Source organism: Pithys albifrons, chromosome 2 (assembly GCF_047495875.1).
Source record: "Pithys albifrons albifrons isolate INPA30051 chromosome 2, PitAlb_v1, whole genome shotgun sequence".
Taxonomy (NCBI): Eukaryota; Metazoa; Chordata; class Aves; order Passeriformes; family Thamnophilidae; genus Pithys; species Pithys albifrons.
In genome coordinates this window covers 48,778,970-48,806,773 of record NC_092459.1, presented here as the reverse complement: position 1 = coordinate 48,806,773, position 27,804 = coordinate 48,778,970, and the positions used below count along the sequence as shown (strand labels likewise).

Genomic DNA, 27,804 nt, shown 5'->3' with positions numbered 1-27,804 from the left:
GAATAAATCCAGGCACTGGAGTCTGCAGTATGTGCAAATGTATGTGAACACAGTGCTCAGAACTGGTTCAGTAGCTGGAACCTAGGGAAAATATTCTGACTTGTTCACTGAAGATGTTTACACAAGGAAAGCTCATCACATTTCAACAAATAGATTGGAAGGCTTAACAGGAGTAATGTAGATAACATGTATCTAAAAGGTGCAGAGAAGAGGAAACAAAGGTTTGTGATTTGAACCAAGTGCTGATGAATATAATTACTGTAACTATCAGGAAAAACATTTTAATCAAACAACTTTTCCATAGAGATAATTATAATGCTTTTATTTACCAAATGTACTGAAAGAATTGCTTTTCTGTAAAGACATAAGGTATGCTCCAATTCCATAGAGCTTCTATTTTCTCAAGTAGCTATGAATTCTTAAAATCAGTTTAATGAACAGAAGGGGATATATGTGGAGATGTCAAATTTATTTTTGTCATAAACCACATGATTCCATTTACCACTAATCCCCAAATAATTGACCCGGGCCACCAAGAGCTTGCAGAACCCTTGCTGGTGTTTTATAGAGAACAGGCTGTTCACAAAATTTTAACTGTCCTCTTTCTAGCCATGTGAACAGAAAAAAGACATTAAATACTTTCATAATATACCTATTTTCTTTTTTCATACTGGCAGTAGCTAAGGTTACCACAGGAATGCTTTGGTTCTCTGTATTTTTACAATTGCATATGGAAGGGCAGTCATCTAGGACAATTATTTCCCTACCAAGATGTGCCCAGCTAAGGAGCATTGCTGGGCAGGGCACTGGGTGGAATTCAACCAAGAAGAAGGGGCAGGGTAAACTTTTGAGAGACTCTACCTTGTAAAATGGAGAACAGACCCTACAGCATTCAGCCTTCTATAGTCTACATTTGTCTAAAACTAATTTTTTTTTTCCTGAGAATTGTGTTCTCTTCTACTTTGAGTTAACCATAAATGTACCTTCTGCAACTGCCTGCTAGGTGTTGTGCCTCTTACTCAGGAAGTACTGACATGATTGTCATTTTCCACTGTGCCAGACTGTAAAGCATGAAGGAGATGACATGATATAAGGGTCTGCAATAATTATGCAGGAGTGTCCCACATTGAACTATTCTTTGGTTTGACAGAGAGAAATGAATTCTATTGCTAAGATCTGACTTGTATACTTATGTTTCAATGTCCTTGTCTTAAGAGAATGTCCAGAGACGTCCCTAGCAGCCTGAAATTGTAACTCACTATATGCAAACCAAATTCTGTATAAAAAAGAAAGTCTTTAGAAACACATCCATTAAGAGGCCTCTTCTCACCAAAAAATTAATTACAACCTTACTTTACTGGACTCTGACAAACAAAGCATAATATTCCCTCATATGTGAGACCCAAATCAAAACACAGGGGAGGAGTACTTATTAAGTACTTAGTTTTTGGAGATATTCATTGCTTGCCCTATTCTTTCATCCCTTCTGGTCTGAAAACAATCTTTCCCCAGCTGTTTTTGGAATGTTTCAGAAAAAAAAAAAAAAGATAAACTTTGGCCCTATTAGGGTTAATGCTTTTGCATAGATGTATATGACCATAAACTGGTCAACTAGTAGAGGTCTTCTGCTAACATTGTGACTGAGAACAAGAAGAATACAGCCACAATAATATACAGCTGTCTACTAAAAGTATTGCGTACAGACATCTTTGGCCATGCAGTCTCTTGGCCTTCTGAAAGTACGTGAGCTGCATTGCTAACATGACAAAAAAAATAGCAATGTTGAGAATTAGAAAGAGGCGAGTATAAGAAGCTGATATTGATGGGGCACTACTTCGAGCAGGTGTCACCATCTGTGCTAGTCCTGATCGGCCTTTGATTGACAATCCAGTTTTGTGCTTCACATAAGTGATATCTGCAAAATCCAGAAGATCTTTCATTTCCTCATCTTCATCTACAGGCAACTCTTTTTGTGCTTGAGTCTGTGCCTTTTGTCGCACTTTTCTTTCATTTACCTCAATTTGTGCAAAAATGTCAGGAACAGCATCAACAAATTTGTAGCCTTTGGCTACCTTTCTGTTTTTCTTTGCCCTACCACGCTGCTGCTGCTGCTGCCTCTGTGAGATTGCAAATATCCTGTCAATGGCCTCCTCTGTCTGTCTCTTATCTGAAAACCTCAGCAGGCGCTCAGCAGTCTTCCTAAAGCTGGCTGTGTTGCGTACACGAGACAGGATCTGCTTCTCAAGCTGCTGGAAAACAGGCTTAAAATGTTGCAGGTTCCTCTCCACAATCCCTATGTAGTCCTTCACTTCTGGCACTGCAGAGCTCCTAATGGCAGAGGCTCGGTCAAAGACAATTTTCTGGCGGTCCGCAATAACCTGTGCAAAGGCAAAGCGGGACCCATCCTCGACGGGCCACAGGTACACAGCATAGGCATGCTCACCAGTGGTAACAAAAACTTCCAGCTGCGGAGAATCTCCACGGACAGTAAAGCTCTGCACATCAACAGAGGGCCCAATGAAAAGGTAAATGGCCCTTGTGATGGGGTGCCGCAAGAGGGTCGTTACATTCACATAGTTTGTTCCATTGTATGGGTAGCCCCGGGGATACATCCTTGAGGCAATGGTGGCTTTCTCACTGTGGCCAGTGTCATCCATCCAGTACATCTTATATATCCCATCACGGTGCCTAATAAAGGCCCCATGGACATCATCAACAACTGTTTCTTCAAAAGGCACATCCACATTGTGGAAGAAACTGGTCGCTGCCTCCAGAGGGCTGTCATCTTCTAGGTGAATTTGGTCCACTAGCAAGAGGAGCTGGGGATGGAGCAGTATGAGGTTTCGTTGCAATTTCCTCAGCTTCAGTTTTGGATTGTATGCACCCACTCCTTCTCCCCTGACAAAAACCACTCCACTTTTCTCCATGGCGGCAACCACTCGTCCCTGACAGTCACCAGCTGAGTCATGTTTGTATTTAAGCCACTTTGAAGAACAGTCTTCTGTAATCTGCCCTTCCCATGGGGAAAAGCAGCTCTTTGACACAGCAGGGGAAAACATCAACACATTATTAAAGAACGTATATTTTGGCCCATACAGAGCTTCAGTTATGAAAGGTACACCATTGGGTGCAAAAGTAAAGGAGTTCTGGTCCGGGTGCTCATGGCCAGCATTAAAGTTCCTCCACCCCTTGATCCACTCTTTGTACTTGTTCTTATGAACAATATCATATATTGCACGTCCTCCCAGCTTTCCTGACTTGAAGGAAAGGAAAGGTCTGTTTATTTCAGCTGGCAAAGCACTTCCATAGGTTACTACTCCCCAGTCCTCAAAATAATGCAGCTTAGCAACCCCGTAGTCTGGTGGAGGTACGGAATGCAAACTTGCATCATACCTGCCAAAAAGATGAGAAAAATGAGTTTAAAAATCACTTGATTGATTTCATCATCAGCACCTGTACAAAACTCAAAAAAATGATTCAATCATTACATCAAGAAGCAGGCCTACAATATAAAGCCCACACTTACGCTTCCTAATCATGTAGTTCTAATGATATTTGTCATGCTTATCCCTATACAAATTTGTTGTGCACATTTTACAGAATAGCTGAAAGCACCTATTTTGCATTTAAAGCAAGCAGTCTTTTTGCTGTTCAAAAATAAGACAACCGCTAATTTCAAACTAGCCATGTTTTCTCTTATACAATCATAAAACTATTGACTGCAATACAGACCTTTAAAGAGGGCAGATTAGGACCAGGCTGTAGACACTGTCTATTCTGCACTAGATATCAACATTTGCACCTATTTACTGACTAAACAAAGAGAAGCACAGCATCTGTTTCCCCAAAATGATGATTACAGAAGTCTGCAATCTTCAAGTAGAATTAGCAGTAAATTAAAAATTAATGAAAAGGCATTTTAAAGGATTTTTTATATATATCAGCTAATGTATATTAGTTTCTTTCTCCAAACTAGGCTGAAGCAAAATTCACATGGTTTTCTTGTAAAAATTGGAAGATATAAGACATTTGGTTTAAAAAGAGCTCTTAATTCCAGAAGAGGTTACAATGCTTACAATTTTTGCTTTATTTCTTCTATGGGAGTTAAAACTACAAAAAACCTAATCAAAACAGAACAACCATGGAAAAGAAAACGTAACCTTCTGGCATTGTTTTTTAGCAACCAAAATAAACAAAACAATCATTAAGCCCAATAATACTTCTATTAGATGGTTCCTCATCAGATTTATTCTCTACAGCTAACCAAGAGCTTCTGTCAGGCCCTCGACAGTCATAGCTCATGTCCTGCATATGGCTTGGGGTAACTCCAGCCAGCACTGTGAGCCTGCTCTGTATCTACTGGTCCATGATGGAGACTTCTCTTAAAGCAGATCTTTTCCCTGAGACTGTAATGCAAATGGGCATGCTTATAAGAGTGACACCTGTAGCACAGGGCAAAGGCAACTGCTGAAATATTCAGATAATTTTGGTTTTTTTACTCAGGTACCCTTAAATTTTTTTTCCTTTTTCATCAAAATGAATGTTTTAAGCGTAACTTCCCAGAACTTCTATGATGCCACAGGAGAAAACAATGATGAAATGAGGTTATAGAGGAGAGATTCTGTATTTTGCAAAAAACAAGATGAAGGCTGCTTGAAGCCTAACAAACATGCATTCTAATGTGCCTATAATATGCACAAAACAAGAGATATTCAATAATATTTTTCTTGCAAGAGAGAGAAATGGACCTACACTGGCTCCTCAGTGTGGCTTATCTCCACAGACTGTGGAAATTCCTATGTGTATATAAAGCGTCTTGGGTCTTTTCATTTCTTGCCTTTAGAAGATTGATATAGAAGTTAGCAGAGCTGTCAATTACATGGGAAAATATGCATCTAGTAATCTAGCATTTTTTTCAAGCATAACTTGCAAATTAGTGTGTACAACCGGCTAACAGTAGCCTTACTGCTTACAATACTTTAGCTGTTAAAAGCAAATTTATACTATTTTGCAGAGCTTTTGAAAGAACACTATGCTTTAAAGAGTCCCCTATTATAAAAGACCACGACAGGACTAAAAACCATTAGAATAGACCAAATAAAATAAAGACTATATCCAGACAAATTTTTAGTTCCTTTGGAACTGCCTGTCTTCCATAAAAGCAATTCTGTAAAAGCAACAGATAGTGGAAAGAAACCATAAAAGCAGATGTAGGACAAGACCAAGGTGTTCCCTGTAGCAACCAATACTGTGGATCTATGCTAAATGAAGAAGTTTTTCTGTGCCTAATGACTCCATGGACAACCTCATCTGGGCTTCTACAGTACTAATCTAAAGATAATGAATTATCACTAATAGCAAACAGCTGTCAGGTTCCTTCTGAGCCCACTCATCCCCTTTCATACCAGAGAAATTCAGTGTGGAGAGTGCACCACCTCTGCCCTTTGGATGGTGTCCCTGGGCCCTCCACCACTCGGTTCCTTCTGATCTGCTCTGCCAACCAGTTTCCACTGCCATTGCGCATGACAAATTTGTCGAGAAACACCAGCTGGCTCTCTGGCCCGTAGAACCAGTTATAGTTGGAATCCGCAATGGCCACAGTTCTCTGAAACCCTTGGGAAAAAGTGAAAAGGAATGTAAGAAAGAACAAATAAATGTACAAAGATGCAATTGTAGAGCATGACAGTGAAGCCAAGTGCTACAAAAAGAAGCAGCCTTTTCAGATGTTTATAGACCTGCTTGTAAATGAACCATAAATAGGTTACACAGGAGCTGTTTTCTTCTGCTGCAGCTAACTTGAATATTCACCTTTCTTCTTTGGCTTTGGGATACAGTCACTACACAAAATGTAAGATGCAATGTCCCATATACTGCCTCTTCTCACTCAGATCTGGCAGAGGTAACATTCCTTTTATTGCTTTCACTTTTCTTATGTGAATCTATACACTCCAAAGTAATAAAACAGAGGTGCCCCCAAGGAAAAAAGAAAAAAATCAGCTTCACTTTGAAACAGCATGAGTTCATTTTGCTCTTAGTAACCCTTACTTTCCTGTGGATGCGTGAGGCCTCACATGGAGTCAGCACAATTCCTTATGTGCCTGTGCTGGCACTGGCATGTCAAAGCTGTGCTCAGCCTCTTTTACATGGATAGATCTGGGGTTCCAAAGGAGTTATCATGTTTTTTTAACCAGGATTTTGAGCAATGTAAGTTCCTAACAAATTGTCCTGCAATTAAGCAACACAAGGGGTAACAGCTTTAAAGTGAAAGACAGTAGACTTCGTTTGGATATAAGGATGAAGTTCTTTCCTGTGAAGATGGTGAGGCACTGCAACAGGTTGCCCAGAGAATTTGTGGATGCCCTGTCCCTGAAGTGTTCAGGCCAGACTGGATGGGGCTTTGAGCATTCTGGGCTAGTGGAAGGTGTCCCTGCCCATAGCAGGGGGGTTGGAAGTAGATGATCTTTAAGGTCTCCTCCAACCCAAGCCATTCTATGATTCTATGATAAAACCATTATCAAAAACTTGCAAGACTTCCTGAAACTAAATCTCTTCTGGAAGCTAGAAGAGACCAGTAATATAACTGGTTTTGTATTTGTGTATCTTCATCTTTCAGTCATAACTTGGACTTCAAATCAGAGATGCTGAAACACTGCAAGACACTGGAAAGACACAGAAAGAGAACAGAAATACTAAAAATCTTCAAAATTTAACCATTAGTGATGTCAGATATTTATGTTAAACTTTCACGCTGACAAAAGGACAGTTTATGTAACCCTAGACTGCACACGAAATTTATCACTTGAGTCACAGCATTTTCAGTAAGAAAAATATGCTATAAAAATCTGTTTCACTGTTTAGTAGAAAACTGGTGATCATGTAAACCTTTCCTATACTTTACTGATACTTTTACCTTGGGTTCATCATTTGCTATTTCCTTCACCCAAATTTTTAGTGTGATGACTTTTGGCAAAGGGAAAAAATCAAGAAGAACCTCAAAGAATATTTTTCAAACAGAAAACCCTAGCAACAGGTCTGTTGCAAACTTTGAAAAACAGAAACCAAATTATTTTCCTCCCTGTTCTTTTTTAACAAGTAGTGATAGACAAGGATGTCACTGTTTTTATAAACGACGCAAGCAAAATGCAAGGAAATGGTTATTTTAAAAAAATCCAAGTACACAGTTGTTTTAAAATGGCCTATTTGAAGTATGAAATTTATTGCTGCTTCTAATATTGGAAGATTCATCTTCATTCACCTGAAGGACCTACCTGGCAGGACAGTCCTGTACAGAAATGCAAAGTGCTGCTTGAGCCAAGGGTGGCTGAAGTGATTGATGTCAAAATGCCTTTGGACAAGAAACATGTACTGAAACAGCGACCTAGTTGTGTAGCTGCCATAAGCCACCCCTTCATAGAGGGAGCCATCTGTGACCTCTTGCAGCAGGACTACTGACTTCTCCATGATTGCCAACACTTGCTTGGTCCACAAGTAAGCTTCCTGAAGGTAGCCTGAATGAAAAAGACATTGGCAAAACTAATTACAACACAATGGTTCACAGATGGTGCCATAGATAATCCCACAGTGGGATCCTTCACAGCAAGGAATCTGCAATCCAGAGCTTTATAATGCAACCTACTGTTGCAGCATCCCTGTAGTGCTAGAGTGAAAAATAAAACACTGTATTTAAACAGAGCAAATCAAGGTCACATGAACAGGAGAAAATCTACCAAACGTATTTTGGTAATAATGTGGGATTATGTTTTACAATTTCAAAACAAAATTTCCTTAATGCATTCAAGACATGCAGAAAGGAAAGAGCCAAGCCAAGACTATTGCATTTCAAATTAAAGCCCTATGAAAACAAACCGATCGCCCCACTAGAGGGCTCCAGTAATGCAGCAATTCTGATCAGTCATTTGTCACTGGCAGGACTGCCAGGATGATAAGGAGATTCCCAGAGTTTAAAAATCCAAAGAAGTTCACATCAGTTAACTGCTATTCTACTAACCCATTCTCTATTTTAAGACTTGCCCTGCTCTACTTACATTTTCAGTTTTTTCTACAACCTAAAGGGTTATCCAAATAAAATTTATTTTGGAAGAGTTTTACATGGTTAGTTCCAAAAGCAGATTCCTCAATTCCAAAATAAAATTAATCTTCCAACTAGGTAAATTCTCAGCCTACAAATATACAAGTCCTAATCAGTTATAGTTTTTCTAAAGAAAAGCATTTCAGAGATTTTACTATTTTGGTCTGCTCTGCATAAATCAAGAGCTGGGAAGAGGTCGCAAGAAACCTTCTCAGGGCTTGTCTGCCTTCACCAAGCACAATGGCCTCAGTACTGCATTTATGCATTGCCGAAGTCAGCACATGGAATCCAGCAGAGGAAAGGCTACGTGCTTTCTCTTATTTTCTTTTGGACTGAGTAGCAAGAAAAGTAGGACTTCGCAGAGATCTTGTGCTTCTCTGTGGCAACTTAGTGTTCTCCCAACTCAAAGTGTTTGGACACAGATTTAACCAGAATTAATTCCACCCCACAGCAAAGCCCAGCTGGCACACATTATACCCCACTGTGTGGTGAAACAGTGCCTGCTGAATGAAGCACATGTGCCAGCCTAACAGAGTAGGAGCAACACTCAATCCTGTTACTAAGTGCTTCATCTCTCTGTGTCAAATACTGCATTTATGCTCAACAGAGTGATGAGTAATTCAGACATCCTACTAGTCAAGGCTGTCAAATCCTGCTCAGTTAACAGAGAAAAAAAATTAGCAGTGTCTAAGCAAAACAGGCAGCCTGAGTCTATCATGGTATTTTTATTGGCTTGCTAAAAAGAAAAGCATGATGGGGCAAGCCTGAGCAACAGGGACAGGTGGTACTACTTACTTCCACTTACTTTACTTACAGCAAAAATGACATGACTTCATTACTCTGATGGAGTTGGCAGAACAGTGGTCTGTTGGAAAAAAACTTGAACGCTTCCACTTGTTTTGCCTTGTGACATAACAGTCACAAAAGCTAGTTTTTGACTGATTCAAAAATGTTACTTGCCATGGTTCAGCATGGAGCATTTACCATTGTAATGCACTTATGTTCTGTTTACTTAGTGTATATCTATGCTGTAGTGCTCTATGTGTAGTATACTAAAAGAATACAGAGACATAAAGAAAGGAAAAGACTCAAAGCTCTGTCAGGCTATACAACAAATCAAACCAAAACTCAAATTAGCAGTATGGAAACCATGCATCTATATCTATATTAAGGTCTTACTCAAGTTTCAGTTTTGACTATCTGAGTGCCTAGGTACAAAGTCTACAATATATATGCATAGGATTCATTTCACTTAGTTTAATTTTCCAGTCCTATGGCAATGTTTACGGGCTTTTAAACTGGCTATTTAGTCTCTGCAAGCTGCAATAGCAGAGTTGTGTTTAAAGTTATTAGTTGGAATTTAAACCTTTTGTGAGAAAGGTCAACCCTGGGATACGTTATTTGCAATTTCTATGTATCCAATACAGGAAGTCTACTATGTTTATTCCCTTACTCCCATACCTTATTTTTTCCTTCAGATTTAGTCTTTCATACTGAAAGTACAGTTGTTTGGGGGGTTTTTATATTTGTTTTGCTTTAGACCAACAGAAAAACTTCGTTTAAGTTTCCATTTTAAAAAAATAAAGTTGCTCTATATTGAAACCTCCAGAATTTTAATTTAGAAATATACAGTCTGTTTCGACCTATTTTCCTTTGAAGTATGACCACTATTTTCAAATTGCTCAAGAATTCATGAATTTACTGCTTTTTTCCTTTTTTTAATCCCCAAAACAACCCTCACCAACTTTTAGTGAAGACAGTATTGCCCAACTTTTTTATGTTACCATTGTTTGCCACAAAGTATACTTATGGTCTATATTATAATGAAAAGCAGAGTCATCTTGGAAACTGCCAGCTTTCTGCATTAACAACGGTTTTGGAAAGATGAAATTATATGAAATTTAGCAAAACCCACTGAATAAACATGGTCTAAGTCCTTAGTTTGTGGAAGGCAAGACAGGAAGATAGGGAATAACTTCCACACATGCTCTTCATGCTTCTCACCACATACACGTCAGTCAATGTGCTTGTTTTGATAAGCACTTCACAAAGAGATGACCCTCCAAACACAGTAGGTGCCACAGGTTTTTTACCGTACTTCTTTGGGCATTTGAAAGCTCCAGTGATGTTCAGCTGTGCCTTTTCTTGGCAGAGCTGAACAGCTTGGCAACACCATCAGCATCCAGAAACTAGATTTTCCTTGACTTGCAGCACGTGAGTAGTTTCAGTGGGAATTGCATTTCCAAAATACTTGTAGCACATATTAAATAATCACCTGGTAAAATAATGATTCATTCTTATAAAAGCAGGAGCTGGCACCAAAGTACTTCTGGCATTTAAAAGTCAGGATTCCTTACGTGCTCTCTCTGACTTTGTGACTTGCATTCTCATTTACACTGTGTATCACTTAGACAGGAGGAGCGTGATAGCCCCTATGTATGGCAGCTAAATCAACTGTTCAGGGTATTCACCTTGGAAGTGGGAAGGATGGTTTTAAGTCTCCAAAGCAAAGAGGACACCTGGCACAGACACCTCTTGGATGACAGTTGTGGCATGCAAGGGCAGACTTCAGAGGGAAAAAAAGTAAAGCTCTGCTTATCTCCACAGAAAAGGCTGCTGGAAAGAAAGGTTCTGAGCTCTGGTCTTTGGGTGGATAAAGTTACACTTTTGCAGCTCTCTCAGGAGACAGGACAGAAGTCTTGGAAGAAATTCCAGGTAATTCTGTTTAGCTCCCAACTCGGAGTGCAGGGTGTTTCTGACTGCTGTGTAAACGGAGACCAGGTGCATCGCTCTTTACTGACAGTCTACCCTGAAAGACACTGTGTATAAATCTGGACTGGACAGACTGTACAAAAGGGGATTTTTAATTCTTACAAAATGTGAGATAAGAATTTCAGAATTATTTAGGTAACTGAATTTATATACACACATATTAGGCCTTGTACATCTTCCCACATACCTTTGTTCTGTTTAGTAAATTAAATTTTACTAAGCAGCAAAAGTGCACACACAATACTGCTGTACCCTCAGAAGCACTTTTATCAAATCCTGAACTCTGCTGCACAAATGGCTCATTCGAGTTGATATACTTCAGAGAAAACATTCCTATGGTTTAGCACATACCTTGATTCATCAGAACAAGGCTTCCAGCCAGCAGGGCCACACAGTTGGTAGGCTGGTGGTTGTGAAGGTACTGGAAGCCCCATCCACGTCTGTATGATGTTTCATACATATATCCTGAGGCATTGGCAATTACTTCAAGAAATCTCTCCTGTTGAATCTTGCTAAGATAGCTGTACAAGAAGTCATATGCAGTGGCAAAACCAACCAAGGAGTGAGCAAGAGGGACCTCATCCCAAGGGGCATCCTTCACTAGCCTGTCAATAAAGAAAGATGCCAATTAGTTGAATTACAGTTATTTAGTTTTTTCCCATACTGTACTGTGATATGGATATGATTTAATGTCATTCATGTTGAATTTTAACACAATAGTCGGCTACTTACCAAGTCTCTATGATCATTTCTTTCTATCCTTAGTATGGACAACACTAACCTTCAAAGCTCAATGATTTTATTAGAAAGATTAAGTAGATAAAGATTAAAAAAGTGCAGTATTCTGGGTTTTGCTAGGAGAAAGATAGGTAGAACACTGATTGCATAGAAATGGAATCTATTCATCTGAAGCAAGATTCACATCACTTTTGTGATACAGTAATATTCCATAGTTTATGCTCCTCCAACCTACTGTAACAAAACTTTTTTCTTTTCCAAAAGAGCCAATTGTTGATAAATGATGCCTATGGAACTAAAGTTGTCTTTAAAGCAAGTATAATAAAATAACTCACTACACCATTTCTTCATTTCCCAAATACATTCAGAGTGCAAGTAGAGAAAATGAAATCTACTTTCATAACTACAGCTAAAATTAACATACTTAATAAACAAATAAAATAGAAATAAAATGCTGTCACTACTAAAATTATTTCTAGGAACTACTGCCTTGTATGCAGTGATTACGTTGAACTTAACAAAATTTATTTAGCAACTTTATACCAAGAAAATTCATAATGGAGGTAATGTAGAACAAATATTTCTCTGCAATCAAGCACATATACTGTGTATCAAAGACTTTAGTTTTACAGTACTTCCAATACATGGTTCTACAGAAAAAGAAATGTGAAGGAATATACAGTGAAAATAAACTTTGATAAACAGAACAATCATCAGTTTCATGCTTGTTCTCCTCCTTCACTTTCTTGGCAATATATTTTTTACTAGAGAAATTAATTTTAAATTGCTGAGATGAGACCGTGTCCTAGTGTCATCAGTGAAAACTGAGCTGTGCTCCTGAAGGCATTCACATTCCAGCTTCAAATATTCTATGACTCTGTAAATACGATTTCATCTTACTTTGTGTAAGCAGCAGTGTGAACAGATGAGAAAAAATATCAAAAGAAGAAAAAAATCATCATTCTACTAGAGAAGCATTTATTTGCATTCAAAATGCATTAATAAACCACGTAGAAATTATGATCATGGACACTGCAATGATGGTAAAACACATGTGCAAGCGAGAAAAAATGACTTGCAAATTTTATTTGATCATATTTAACACCATTGAAAGAACTCAAATAAACCTGGCACATTCATACTTGTAGGTAAGGAAAGCCTCTACATGCTTTTTGATTTGCTGAATTTTCAGTAGTTTTAACTGTTCACCTTCTCTTAGCTTTGATCTCATCTTCTGCTAAATTAAATTAAATATTCTTTTTTCCATTTTTTAAAATGAAATATTTGTCTCACAGATTTTAAATTAAACACGTGAATGCATTCAACATTGAGCACAGGATTTGACTTTTTTTTTTGAACTACAGTTTTTATTGGACTACATTATTTTGTTTGCACAATTTTACTGGTTAACAGGCACTGATAGAAAATGGTTAGGAGCAAGCAGTATTAAGGCAGACAGCTACAAGTGTGGTAACAACTGTCAAAGCATCAGGAAAAAGAGTTCTAGAAATTAACTACTTATCTTCTCTGCATCCATGTGCTATTCTCAGTGGTCAGCGTCAGGAACATTTCTCTGACATTTTTTTCCTGGTTCAAATTCTAAATTTATCAGTGAGGACTTTCAGTCAGATACAGTAAAACTTCCTACTTCTGTTTTCACTTGATTGTTGTGCAAAAAATTGCAGACTTGTAAACCAAAATATTTACATGCTTTTTCTACATGCTCACTCTTTCTGTATTTCCAGAGAAACTGGAAAAAAAAATGTAGCTGAACTGGGCAAGTGTCTTCTGACACTTCAGATATTTTTATATTCCTTCACTGAGACACAAAATTTGAAAATCTAAGTTACCTGGTTATTTGTCAATCTTGCTTAATTATCTGGAACTGCTTCTGCTTTTTCATCTTTCCTTATAATTGGAAAAGCTCTTAAAATGTTGTTGGTCTTCCACATAAAAGTAAAGTTGCATTCTATGACAATTATATGCAACACTCTGGCACCATGATTCCTGTCAGTAATTCTCTGACACAGGAACATTCCTTTGATCATCTATATCATGAATCCTAATTTCCAAAGTATTTTTAGTTGTGCTTTTCATTAAACCTTTGCATATTCAGAAATCACAAGTTCAAATGGGTATAGGAAATTTCACTTTAAAGGCCTCTGCTTGGAACAATTACAAAGAGTTTGAGGCTAAGCTTTACATTAGGGTGGAAGAAAAGCACAACAAAAGAATTTGAGCTAAATTAAAATATTTAATTCAAAGTTCAGTATACTTTTAACAACATACAAGTTGCTAATTAGAATCTGCTTAAATCTATTTACTGATCTTCACCTGACTTAATTTAAAATTTGACAGTGAACTGATTTATTGTAACGTTCACTGTTAAGATCTATGCTAACTTTACGTTTGGTTTCTAACACAACACTGCATCAAATTCTACAGTATAAGAGCATATTTTAGTCTCTGTGGCACCACTTCTGAAAAAAGAGAAAGCACTCCTCTACATGGGATGAGCTAAACTGCATTTAGGTTCTTGATTTCTTTGGGGGGGGGGCGGGGAAGACCACACAGCCTTTCAGTGTAAAGGCACACTAATCACACCTACTGCCATAGTCACCCACCTTGGTCTAGACAAGTAATTTTGTTCTAACTTCCCTCAAATTTCAATTCTGTACAGTTAAGTCTTGTATAAAATTTCACAGAGGAGATGCACACAAGTAATAGAGAAAATTAAAGATGAAAATTTAGAGATCCTTATTTCTAAATATTCAAACCCACAGTCTACATCTGTTCTTAAAATGAAGCTCTTCTGAAGTAACAACTCTTTAGCTGCTATAAACCAGTGCACCCCCATTAACTTAACTCAGTGGAACCAAGCAACGTACACCAAATATGAGGAACATGATTCACAAGAAGCGTGGTCAAATAGCAAGCATTACATGGTTTTTGTATCTAAATTATGCCCTCCTTTTTCAAATGCATCTCCCAGTGTCACATTTGGTAAATAGCCTGGCTAATAAACTGTGGGAAAGCATGGAGCCAGAGGTGTGCACTGAATACAGTTGAAAAGAGAGTTCTCAGGGCTACTATTAATTACTAGGAAAAGTTGTGTGTATTTATACAAAAAAGATAGGTAAAAACATGTCAACACTTTGCACTTTGCACTTTGTCTAAGCCTCTCAGGAGTAAAATTTAACATCAGTTAGCATGAACTTCACCTCAGCAATTAACCGATTGACTGTGTCTGAATATAGCAGCTAACCTTTACTGCAAAGCTGCATTAGCCTCTTCAGTCTTTTAAAGGTATCGGATGTTAAAGAAAAAAGTCCATAGTAAATAAAAATGTCTGCAATGGATTCTCTAATATAGAGCACCTATTTAGTTGCAAACAAAAATAATTTGAGCAAAGACAACTGTTCCAAAAATTCTAAAATGTATTTTAAAGTAACAGATAAAACATAAAGGCATCCCTACAATACTTTTTACACTTTTATATCTATACCTGCATTTGGAAGAGATGACTATATGAAAACTTGAGAAAGTTTATAAAAGAGCAAAATGTCCTGAACAGGTTTGCTACCTAATGATCAATCTCCATAAACACTCAAAAACACATGCATTGTTCTGTACAAAAAACTGCTGTGTGCATAAATTCTGTCAATGGCACAGGATAAATACATGCCTGGGGTGTTAAGTATTGTTCATAGGTGTCAAATAAAATATTTTTGTTAATCTATTTTAAACACTTAGAGTTTGATATAAATCCTCCATGAAGAAACTAGAGAAATGAAGAGATTATGGATAAGGTTGGAATTATGGATAAGTAGTATGGTTTTCCTATATGTATTGAGAATTTTAGCATGGTGCAGTGTGGTTTGTCTGTTTTAGATTTGTCACCTTCTACAATGAACAATGAATCTGAAGTGGGAGCTAAGACCCAGTTCTTCAGTGATAAATTTATGGTGTCAGGAACCAGTAATACATGCACTGCATTTGTTCTGTGTATACATAGCACTCTCATTAAACGTAATTCCATGCTCTAAATAAGTATACTATTTGTACAAAATTTTGGATGGAAAGTAAAAATCACTATCAATAACAAAGCCAAGATTACCATAACCTCTCTATTTCTTGACAACATTACTAATGCTACTAAGATCTCTGCTCTCAGTAGAAATGGTTTTCTGCAATTCTCCCCCTCATTACTCACTACTACTACTTCCTTACTGAAACTAGGGTCACCTGGGTCAAGGCTATCCCAGACATGAGTATAGACTGGGAAAAGAATTCTCTGAGAGCAGTCCTGAGCTGCAACAAAAGCAGCGTGGCCAGCAGTTTGAGGGAGGTGATTCTCCCTCTCTACTCTGCTCTGATGAGATGCCACCTGGAGTACTTCATTCAGCTCTGAGAAGGACGTGGAACTGTGGAGGCCACAAAGATGCTCAAAAGGCTGGAGCACCTCTCCAATGAAGACAAGCTGAGAGAGCTGGGGGTGTTCAGCCTGGAGAAGAGAATGCTCCAAGGGGACCTTATAGAAGCCTTCTTGTACCTAAAGGGGGGCTTATAAAAAGACAGGTTCTGGATGGGCAGATAATGATATGACAAGGAGGAACAGCTTTAAACTAAAAGAGGAGAGATTTAGATTAGGTGTTAAGAATAAACTCTTCCTGTGAGCGTGGTAAGGCCCTGGCACAGGTTGCTCAGAGAACCTGGGGATGTCCCATTCCTGGAGGCATTCAAGGCCAGGCTGGAGCTTTCAGCAACCTTGTCTAGTGCAAGGTGTCCCTCCTCAGTGCAGGGGTGGAGGAATTAGATGATCTTTAAGATCTCTTCCAACCCAAAGCATCTGATACTTCCATGATTCTATTAGCATTTCTCTCAGAAATACAGGCCAAGACGCAAAAAACACTGTCTGCCCAGCTCAAGGCAGGATTTAAATCAACGTTTACTGCTGAAGATCATGGATGGCCCCTGGGATGTCTTGAATCGCCCTCTCTTCACTTTGTATCCAGTTCTTATCAACCAACTAAAGTAAATGGGAAAATAACACTCTTTACCTGAGACATAGAACACACTTCCCATCAGTGCAAGACCTGATTTTTTGCCTCTAGGTCACCATTGCTGCATGCAAAATGAAGAATTCAGCAAATCCTGACAGATGCATTACACAATTAATCCGCATCCTAAATTTTAATGCTCCAAACTTTCCCATGACAAATTACTACAGAATAATTCCTGGAGGTGGAGACTGAAGGAAAGACGCCAGTCTTCCCTCTTCAGTACTGAAATTCTCATTCTCATTAGGTAGATGCAAAGGAAATAAGTCAGGGCTCTTTTTTAACGGCTTACAGATGAAAATTAGTTCAAAGACACCCCTTTAGTGCATTTTGATGCCATCTATCTCAGACATGTTAGCCAACTAACAGGATGGTTAAATTTAATGCACGTTAAATGTCAAGTGTGGATGCAAATGAGGCATGTAATGGGGCCAACTGACCTCTTGATCCCGAAATTGCTTGTGTAATTGTACAGTCTTCCTAATGCCAAGGGCAATGCCTTGGTACTCTTGCTATTGTTCTGACCTGCCTCTGGGGGAAGAAGATACAGCTTTAAACCTCCCATCAGGCAAAGGAGAAATATTCTTCCATGGCTAGACAAAAGATACATACCAAGAAGGAGCACACCTGCCAAGAGGAATGAGACCACCAACATTTATTTTATGAACTAGACCAGATTTTAAGTATTTTTCTTACAAAGTATTTCAATGTGCTCAAATAGAATTATTTTCTTCACTAATGGAACCAATATTTTACAATTGTTGTTTTGGGAAATAAAAAGAAAAATCTTTGAAAAAATCTGTTTCATCCAAAACAACCTCTCAGCTTTCACCCTTTCTACATTTTTCTGGTTGGCTGCCAAAACAAAAGACCCATTATCTGCACAGCCTTAGTGCTTGCTCATTTGCAACAACAAAAATGTTAAGAACAAAAAACATATTTGAAAAATTGATGATTTATATTTCCGGTGTCTAAGGTAAAACATACAAGTTTGCTCCTATCTTCTTACCAGTCTTGTTTCAGCAGCAGCCATTTGGACATGCTCGTGTTCATTGTAGCTCAGTTGACAGGAAGACAGGCAAAGGAGTGGTTAAATGTAAAGAGCTACATTCCTATCAGAATGGGAAAAAAGGCAACATATAGACAGAAGTTTAAAGAGTTTACAACAGAAGTTGGGTTGTACTGCTTAGGTGTTGAGGAGGCAACTAAAACTTTAGTCCCTTAAAAACCTTCATCTACCTTTTTTCCTCTTTCCCTCTTTCCCTACAGGTCTATGATCACCATTCTGATGCTTATAAAGCTTCTTTCAGATCCTCTTGCATTTTTGGCTTTGAACACAAGAGAGTCCTTTTCACACAGTACTCATTTTAAGTATCCATCATGATGCTTCTGTGTTGAGGTATTAATAAGGAGAACTGAGTCTGTTTTATTTGTTCTCAGAGCCACATTAAGCAGATTATCTCTAGCTCTTGTTTTAGCAAATGTTTATACCAGGCATGCCACCAAGTAAGCTCCCTGTAGACAGGACCACAGAACTTCAGCACCAATTTATCTCCTATACCAATTAAAAAATCCCAAGATATAAAAGAAGCTCTTCAAAATCCAGCTAATTTCACAGTCATGCACAATTTCTATTTTTAAACGCTACATATGTAAAAGATAAAAACAGCACAGAGGGTTGATATTTCACTTACTAACATAATATGAATTCCAGATACCAAATTCATCCTCTACCCTTCCTTTTGTTTTTCTTTCTCCCTTCAGGAGACAACATATCAGCATCCCTAAGCTTATTTTATATTAACTTCTATGCCAAAGTCTTCTAAAGCCCCCTCTAAGTTTTCTTTGAATGTTACTGCTGGCTGATTACTGGGAGTCAAACAGATAAGTTTCTGGTGGCAGCACAAACTCACTTTATTTCAACTTGGCACATGTGAATTTATTTTAGTTAAATGATTATCTACCCATTAAATTCTTTATATGTATGTATTTTTACTTCATAATCTGTACTGTTCAACATTTAGCACTATCTGGATTCTAACAGCAGTGATCCTATAGGATGCTCCAATACTTTTTAATAAACAGTGACTAACAGAAGGCTACTGGATTGCTAGTTTGTAAGGAAATAGCAGAAAGGTCACAGATTTGTTATGCTGAAGCCTCCTGTTAGCTTCTCCTTAGTTGCTGCTATTTCTGTGGAATGTCTGCATGTGCTTGACAGTAATTATCTCCCCTATGAAACCCAGAGAGCCAGCTACTGTAAAATCCCACACCTTACTGGACATTGGTAACATACTTGTCTTTAAAAATGGGGCGTCAACTATGTGCAAAAAAACCCAAAACCAAACCCACAGAGAAATTTTGTCTGGCAATTGCAAACGTCTCTCCTGCTGCAAGAAGGGTGCAGAATTTGTGAACTTCTAAGGCATTTGTAAGGCAGGCTTAGTAAAGAAGAGAGTTTTTCACTGCTTTGTCCAAAACACAGGATCTGACTGGACTCTTATTTCTGCACAATGTGTGACTCTGATTACATCATTCTGCTCAGTACGGGAATGGGACAAGGCAGCATATGGAAAGAATCACAAGTTCAGATCCCCTTGGCCAAAACGCCCTTCTGGTGGGGAGTGCGCTGGGGGCCAGGCACAGATAAAATGCCAGAAAACGCATCAATATCCTCTGTTGTCTCTAAAAGAAGATAACACAGTTCAAATATAAGGACAAACTTTCCCTAAGGTTTTAAACAGAATCTAGAGATCAAATCCATGGAAAACCAAGGGGTTTATTTATTACCAGCTTTTAATTTCTACAGGAAAAACCATTGAAGTTCATCATATGTTTCTCTGCTGTTGCTAGTCTCCAAAACGTTGTTCTCATATTATTTCGGGTGATTGTTATAGTTAGTTATTAGCCATTGCCCCTCTGTTTACTTTAAAATGTAAACCTACTCCAGGATGTAGCCATTAGGGATGCTCTGCTAATGAGCAGCATGCCTATCAGCATGGGTTGTTATGACAAAGAGCTCAAGTTCTGTTAGTTGACATGAATGGGAGCTCAATTAAGGGTGTACTTTATTATGTGATACAAAATGACAATTTTAGTAGATGAGAAAGGACAAAAGTCCTTAATTACATGTCTCTTTCACATATGTATCAATTATCAGTAGACTTTCTCATAATTGTATCATGAGATATTGAGCCATATTTGAACTAGGGATTCCACTAACGTAAAGATGAAATTTAAAATGTCAGTTTCCCTAATCTCCTAGTATTCTTGAAAAAAATAACCAGTGACATTTTAAGCCATATTTCTTTTATCCAACCACTGCATGTGCAAGTAAAGTACACTTTTGTTTTTTGGCAAGGCTTAAATTTTACTTAATATTGCCACAAAAATTAGAAGAAACTCGTTAAGATAGATTGTTCTTTTAATTCTAAACCGGTTTTAAAGTCAATGCTGCACCAGCAGAAGTCAAAAGAAATCCAGATTATACTTCTGAGAGAATCAAGCTGCCAACACCCATTCTTTCGGTTTCTGAACCTGCTAACCTGTTTGAGCAAAGTCAGACAGTACAGTACATGCCTCAGAGATGTCACATTCCTACTTTCCTGAAAATCACTGTTGGACAAGGGAGGGAGGTCTATATTATTGCCATCACTGATGGAGATACAGTGTAAACTCCATGTTGACAGCATTCAGCCATAAGTTCTCAAGGGGAAAACAGAGAACCTTGATTAAAACTTGGATTGATTGCTGAATGGGTTGTCTACATCAGAAGGGAAAAATGGGAAAAACACGGCTTCTCTTTCACCAAGGTAATGCAAGATACTTCCTTGAAAAAACCACCACTTTAAGGGAGGTAAATAACATCAAAGCTAAGTAGAAATGGGTATCTGATTGGTTCTGATTGGTATCTGGTGAGCTGGGACAAAGGAGAGAATTATAGCAAAGGACAGAAGAACCACAGTTAATCCAAGGCAGAAATCACAGGACATAAGGAACTTAAATAAGGCTGAAACAGTGTGTGAGATGTAGGAAACTGAAAAAGATAGACACAAATAAGTTGTTCTGCTGAAAATAATACTTGCTCGTCTTATTTCATTAGGACAGATGGCCATGTAACTATGCACTTCTGTGTGAACAACGAAACTAGGGAGTAAAATGCTGACTTTCGAGCAGTTTGTAGGTCCTATTGGAGATGGTGACACATCCTTGGATTCACGTCTGTAAGCTATATCCCTCTGTCAATGTGCCAGGAGAAACACAGAGTCTTTGGAGCTAAGAAAGACTGAAGCCTTGTATAGCTATGCTTCAGTGGAAGATTTTAGAAATTACCACCATCCTGTTGTGAAAATACTTTTTCTCCCAGCTCCCATGTGTCCTCTCTTCTATGACACGCAGGCAATATATGGCCAGTGTGTCCCTTGTCTCTCACATCACGTCTTTTGTTCTAGTTCATGTATTTCTGTGGCATTCACCACTTTAATACTCCATGTAGGGAAACCTGAACACTGTAATACCTTTTCATCATGTCCATCAGAAGGACATGGATCCCAAGTCAGGGTATCTCAAATCCAGCATAATTCCAATGACAGTCCACGGATGGATACTGTTTGTAGTACCAGTTGGTCTTAACCCAAAGAACAGTAGTTTGAATAACGAATACTGCTTGAACGGTTAATGTTTCTCTCTGTGATGACTTGAAATTTGACTCAGACTTCTGCTGAGCCATAAATTAGCAGCTGTGACAAAACTGAGCAGTGCCTCATCCGCCTCCAGCTCAATTCCCTGGACAGAAGCCACTGTCCTGGCAAAGCCCATGTTCCTCTCCTCTAACCTACTCATAGGGACAGCAATTCTGGGCCACACTCTGCAAAGTGCATCAAATGGCAACTGCTGCAGGGGATAGGGGAAATGCATCTGCCTGAGAAAAAAGGGAAATAAATTGCTGGTGAGTATGGAAGAAAGATGATGATAAGGAGACCTTGTTAGAATCACTCATACATTAACATCTGTCCCCATAGAAAGAGTGTGACACAACCAGGACAGAGTAACTTGTGGATGACAGTCCATATCCAGGGGAAGTTAATCTAGGAGGTGGTCATCAAAACACCAGTTCCAGGCAGTTCCAATAAAGTACTCAGATCAACCCCTATCACATCCTAGTATGTCTTAAGGAGAGGCTGAAGAACCGTGCAGCCAACCTAAGGCTCAGACAAAAGATAGAGTAAACTGCAGAAACTGTATCATTTTTATCTATACCTAACTATACCTTTTTCATAATCCCCCTTTATTGAATTCTTTCTAAGGAAGAACTAACAAAAAAAAAGTTTGGGGAAAAAAAAATAATAGTTTAAGAATCTTTTGCCACAAAACAATGTGAAACTGCCTTCTGATAGAGTTGGTTTGGATTACTATTTTTTTTTTAGCAATTAGGGTGGTGCATAAAGGGTCATGCTCCTTCTTTCAGCATTAGCTTGCAAGAGGGTAAGTGTAGTGAAGGTGAAAAGCTGTGTGTCACTGCTGGTCCAGATGATGAGGGTAAAGGCATTCAGCAAGTCAGTCACTGTTAGAGTGAATGTTAGAACAACTGAAATAATTCAAGCAATGCACTCATCCACTCACTCTTCCAATTTTAAGCAGTTTATACAGTAAGAACAATTAAAAAAAAAAAAAGACAAAAATCTACCAACTAGGCTGAGCTGCCATCCTCTCCATGTAATCCTTGGCCATATTGATGGCCTCAATGTTTTCAGGGTAGAGTACACAGAACATCGCCAGGGCCCCAAGATTGTTGCCATAAATTTCATTCCACCGAGCGCTGAACTCCTTCGGGTCCCAGGGAGGAAGGTACTCCAGGGGATTCGACAGCATCGTTTGCACTGCCTCAATCAGACGAGCCGCAATGTGCTGGTGTGTGGTGGTGGCCTGGAGACGCAGAGTCTCCACATCCCCTTTGGAGAAGTAGAGCATGGGGTAGCTGTCATAGTTGGCATTGACAAAAGGAACCATCGCGTCTCGGTCCTCCCTGGCGCCGCAGGCAAAGGCAAAGCAAACCGCATGTATGAAAAACACACTTGGGGCTCCCCGTGTGTGAGTCCTCATTGTGGCATCAGATCTCCAGGTCTCAATGGCAGCCAAACCATCTTTGAAATGTCCTACGGCAGATGGAGTGAAAGAAAGAGTTAGAAAATGAATCTGTGACATTGTAATTCAGGAGCCTCTCTAGGAAATACAATTCCATCTAGACTTAAAGAACCCCATGTATTGTCCAGGTGACTTTCAAATCATTTCTATACAAATACTTCAGCCAAAACACCTACTGAGCAATTCATCTGAGAGAAAAAACTGTACACTTTGAAGAAAGCCCCTTCCTCCCACATCTTTCCCTCTAGTAGCTGATACAATGTGAAGGAACACAACAACAGCTCCTTTACTTGAGATTTCAAATAATTGCAACAGTGCCTAATACGAAGCAGCTCTGACTGTGCTGGCAAGCAGAGAAGGGTGGGAGGGGAGGATGAAGCGGGAGAGCCAGGGAGCTTATGCTGGCAGAAGCCAAGCCTGCATGCTGCCTTGGCTGATGTTAGCAGCTGGAGAGGGAAGGATGAGGAATGTTGGAGGGTTTTCACCAGGGTCATTTTCTACCGCACTTAAAGGCCTCTGGCTCTGACACGTCCTCATTTTAAAAAATCAAAAAGAACCGTCAGAAAGAAAAAAGCGAAAGAGAAAGTGTCAGCCTTAAAAAAACCAGCTGAAATACTTTTAACTTCCAGGCATTTAGGGGTTTGCATTATTATCATTTTTTTTCAAGGGTCTTTCCATTTTACATGTGGAGATTTACTGCCAGCTACCAAGGCAGCTGAACATTGAATTAAAGGGCATATTCTCCTAAGTACATGATTTCTTGAAATGTGCTCAAATGGCAAATATATGCAGAGGTTAAATGCAACTATTTAAACATAGTAAGTTACTTTGTAGAAATTACCAACTATCTGGCCTAAAGTCTCAGATAAAACATGGCCAGGATCCCCCTGAGGAAAGCCAGCAAATTCCTAAAATTCTTCTGAGGGGAAAGGTTACAGAAAGCAGGCCCAAGTGAGACAGTTTTATGTAAATAATGAACAGTAGTTTTCAATTATTACAAGGATAAATAGTAGGAAGGAAAACCTAAAAACATGCAATTTTTTTCCCATGGAAAACCTGTTTCATTGGATTCAGTCATAAAACTCATAGGAAGTACAAAGCAACCTTTTACTTCTTCCCACAGGTTCCTATTCCATAGCCAAAATTTTCTAACAGAAACTTAGGCTGCTAAAACCTTATTTAGAGACCCACATCCTGATTCAACAAAGTCATTAATGTGAGACAACCTTAACAGACCATGACCCTTGATGACTACTGGGTACTCACTCCCTTTAGATGCCTGTGTTTAGCCCCTTAAAATTAATTTGGAGGCAAGCATCTTTGGCCAAGAAATACATCTTTTCATGTCCATTCCTGTCTAGGGCAAAAAAAATATTGCACCCTGTAACTGCTTGAATTTATACATTACTGTATGCAGCATAATTGCTTTAACAGAGCATAATTGAAGATGACATTTTCATAGTATTTGAATGCATTTTTCAAGTACATTTTGCCCTTTTTTAGATGTAAACCAATCATTACAAAATGCATTATGCAGATCACAGGCTGGTTTATTTGGTAATACTTTTACTATATCTACATAGTGTCTCACCACATACACACACACACACAAAAAGAAACATACACCACAGTTTATCCAAACATTCTCAAATCTACACATATTCTCATCTATAAATAATGAAATTATACAACAGAATATTTTGAGAGGAAGGAGGTAAAAAAGAGCCAAACCAATACATTAATTCTGAAACACTACATAATTTCTTTAATTGATAACACCCCCCCATTTTTCATAATAAAAACCCCTATAGTTTTGGGGTTTTTTAAATAAAAAGCCTGCATGATCCTTTAGAACTGTAAGTAGAGAAAAGGACCTAAAAATATCTGAAAAAAAAAGCTAAAAATGCTTATAACTTTTTCTGTGTTAACCATACCTTGAGAAAGTTTCCTGGCTTACATAATTATAAAAAAATTTGAGCTAGCAGTCAGGGCTTCATGTATTTTTAACTCAGTTTGACTTCTGTAAGTACTTCTGCTCATCAGTGAGAAATAAGAACATGCATAAATTTAGGGATGGTTTTAAGAGTTTCCTCAATTAGGGTATTTCTGACTTGAGATTAAGGAATATATAGTAAGGTTTCCCAGAACTCCTTTGTAAATCTGAACACACATTTCCCAGCATTACACCATCACCAAACACCTCCAGATTTGCCAAAAAGTCACAGTGCGTACTCTAAGTATTTAATAACCTCCTCATTTTCATCCTTTATTCATGTGTGCATTTCAAAGAGAAGGCAAATCCTTTTTTTTTTTACCATTACATGAGAAGGAACCACCACACCACATTGTCTAGGCTAAGAACAACATTGGAAAACTAACCTATACTATATTCATAAGCATCATATTCAGAGTCAAGATCTGCAAGAAAGTCAATAGGCATTGACAAAAACAAGAGTATGAAGTAATTCATTCTTGATTAAATCCTACTGATGCTCCTTCTATGATACAAAGTCAGTAACTTACAGCAGCCACGACTTGGTAAGGACAGCACACCCTGACCCATGATTTTGTAGGGCTCAGCCTGTTGTGACTGATGGATAGGAGGAGGCAGTTAGAAGGGAGTACACCACATGCAAACCTTTGTGGAGGCACCAGCAACAACCATGTGGAGACAACTGCCCATGAGAAGCTCAGGATGGCATGACTGTGGCTCACACCATGCTACAGAGAGTGAGAAAGACAGATGTTAGACTTTTTCTCATCTATGATGTCCTTAAGAACAAGACCAGCAGAAGTAGTAATGAAGACAACCACAGAGCTCCAAACAGAATAAACACATGGATTTTCAATAAAAATCACCCAGATAGTGAGGAAAGACAAAATACATGGTTCTGGGTACAGCCATGACAAACCATCCTCACAGGCATTTCCAGTGGCAGAATTCAACCACACATACTATCAAGCACTTCACAGACTAGGACCAGACCTGACCATGCATTTTATTCCTTTACTGACTCACCCCAGTAACTCTGCAGGGCTAACAGGAATGATCACCATTCCTCAGTGTTAAGATATATATATATATATATAAAAACACTTCAAAAATTATCAGGTGGTTACAGAAGAACCAAAGCAAGAATGCGACCAAGCCTAGTGACATTTCTGGACTACACAGAATTCATTACAATGGTATAAATGTGACTGGGTAGGGGGGAACCACCAAGCCAAAAACACTGGAACAGATTGCAAATTCAGGTGTGTTACACTCTACACTTTGAGGTTCCCTTAGTTAACTTATTCACACTGAAAGCTAAAGAAACACATATGAATCTTGGTTATCTGCACAGCTTAGGTGAAGCCAGACCTGCATAAATAACTGTCTGCATAAGCTCTAACTTACCAGTTATGAGTGAACTTGCTACAAGTTTGCTTGACACGCAGGGCTCAAAGGAATAGAAGTCTGGGCCTTCTGATCCCTGAACTTGCACTTACAATACCATTTTTTAAAGTCAGAAGAATTTCTTACTCTCATATTACACTACATCATTACCAGCCACATCTTCCAAGAAAAACTTTACCAAGCAACTCAACCTTTTCTAAAAATGAGGGGGTTTTATTCAGTCGGAAAACCATAAAGTATTAAATATTAAAAGGACAGTAAATGATGTTTGTCCATGGAAGAAAATGCTACTATACAATGTGCTTTGAAAACATTGTCATTTCTCATGATTTCCACTGCCAGCAGAAACAGTAAAGAACAGCAATTATTTCAGGAAAAAGGAACCCAAAAAACCCCAAATCAGTTGAATCCTAACTCTTTCAGTTCTTCCCATCTGCATGTTCAACTGCAGTGAAAAAAAGTGTTGTAAAACTGAAGGCACTAACTAAACTCAACATTGGTTTATACAGAGAACTTCACCAAGTAAAGAAATGAGAGGTTCATTTACTCCTGCAACACGTGCAGCACATGTTGCTCCAGCACCGAGAGCAGAGGAGGGGGAGGGGGCAGAGGACTGGGGTTAGGAAAGGATGGCACTATTAGGACTACCAGCTTGCACAGCTGTCCTTGAAGCCATCTGACCTTCTTTTGGATCATTAAAAATTAAAAACAGGAAAAGAATTGTGGCTTTCTGTAGTATCAGTTCTGAAGATCCACTCTGCTTTGTGGATGGTTTTTCCTGGAATCACACTTCTATCACTTCTTAAAAAGCAGAAATTGCAGATGTCACTGCCAGTATCTCCAATGTTAGTCCATGACTCATCTCTGAGACGGGTATCCTGTCAACATTCACAATCAGGAACAAAAAAGGCGGAATTTCTGGTGACTAAAGCTTCCATGAACAGGAGGCATTGCAACTTCACAAATTACTCATGTTTCTGCACAAAAGATCTTCCCAGAGTGTAAGGGCTTAGACATAAACACCTCAGACCTGCCTGTTCAGTCACACCAGGAGTGACTGTGGCAGAACACAGCTCTTGACCACACTTGGGTCATGGGCCCTCCTCCACCTCACTGGTGGAGGTCATGGGCTCTCCTGCACTTCACTGTTTTACCCACACTGATGCCATAGCCTTCCTCTACCTCCCTAGGACCTACCTTGGGAAAGGCTAATGCTCAAACAGATGCAGGAGTCTCCAGCCAGAAGAAGGTAGATGGAGTTACACCCTCAGTGAGAGCTGGGTTTCACACTCCCATGCTGTGTTCTCCTTGTAGATTGCTCAGGAGATGCTGCAGGCAAACCCCCGGCACCTCCACTGTGGATGCACTGGTTTTCCTCTGAATCCCCCTGGAAGATGCCTCACTACCACCAGGGGAGCTAAGAGAAGCCCTGACACACTGCTTGAATATCTAATCTCTGTGTCTATTAGAAAAGAAGAAAAACCAAATATATATATATAAAGGATAGATAGATAGATAGATAGATAGATAGATAGATAGATAGATAGATAGATAGATATAAACAGATACAATTTTTTTAACTGATTTAAAACTCAAAAGTA

At 38.8% G+C, this 27,804-nt stretch overlaps 1 protein-coding gene across 6 annotated transcripts in view; it reads right to left on the bottom strand.

Moving 5' to 3' along the window:
• Nucleotides 1–305: 305 nt before the first annotated feature.
• The window catches only part of DSE (dermatan sulfate epimerase), a 36,219-nt gene continuing 8,720 nt past the window's right edge, over nt 306–27,804 (bottom strand). For 3 of the 6 annotated variants that reach the window (XM_071548938.1, XM_071548937.1, XM_071548940.1), the window contains exons 3-7: nt 22,346–22,814; nt 11,213–11,466; nt 7,269–7,508; nt 5,406–5,613; nt 306–3,393 (exon numbers count right to left, since the gene is read on the bottom strand). In XM_071548938.1, the coding sequence (XP_071405039.1) occupies nt 1,629–3,393; nt 5,406–5,613; nt 7,269–7,508; nt 11,213–11,466; nt 22,346–22,761 (2,883 nt within the window). In that variant the 5' untranslated portion in view covers nt 22,762–22,814 and the 3' untranslated portion in view covers nt 306–1,628. The other 3 variants (XM_071548941.1, XM_071548942.1, XM_071548943.1) reach the window with 3 other exon arrangements.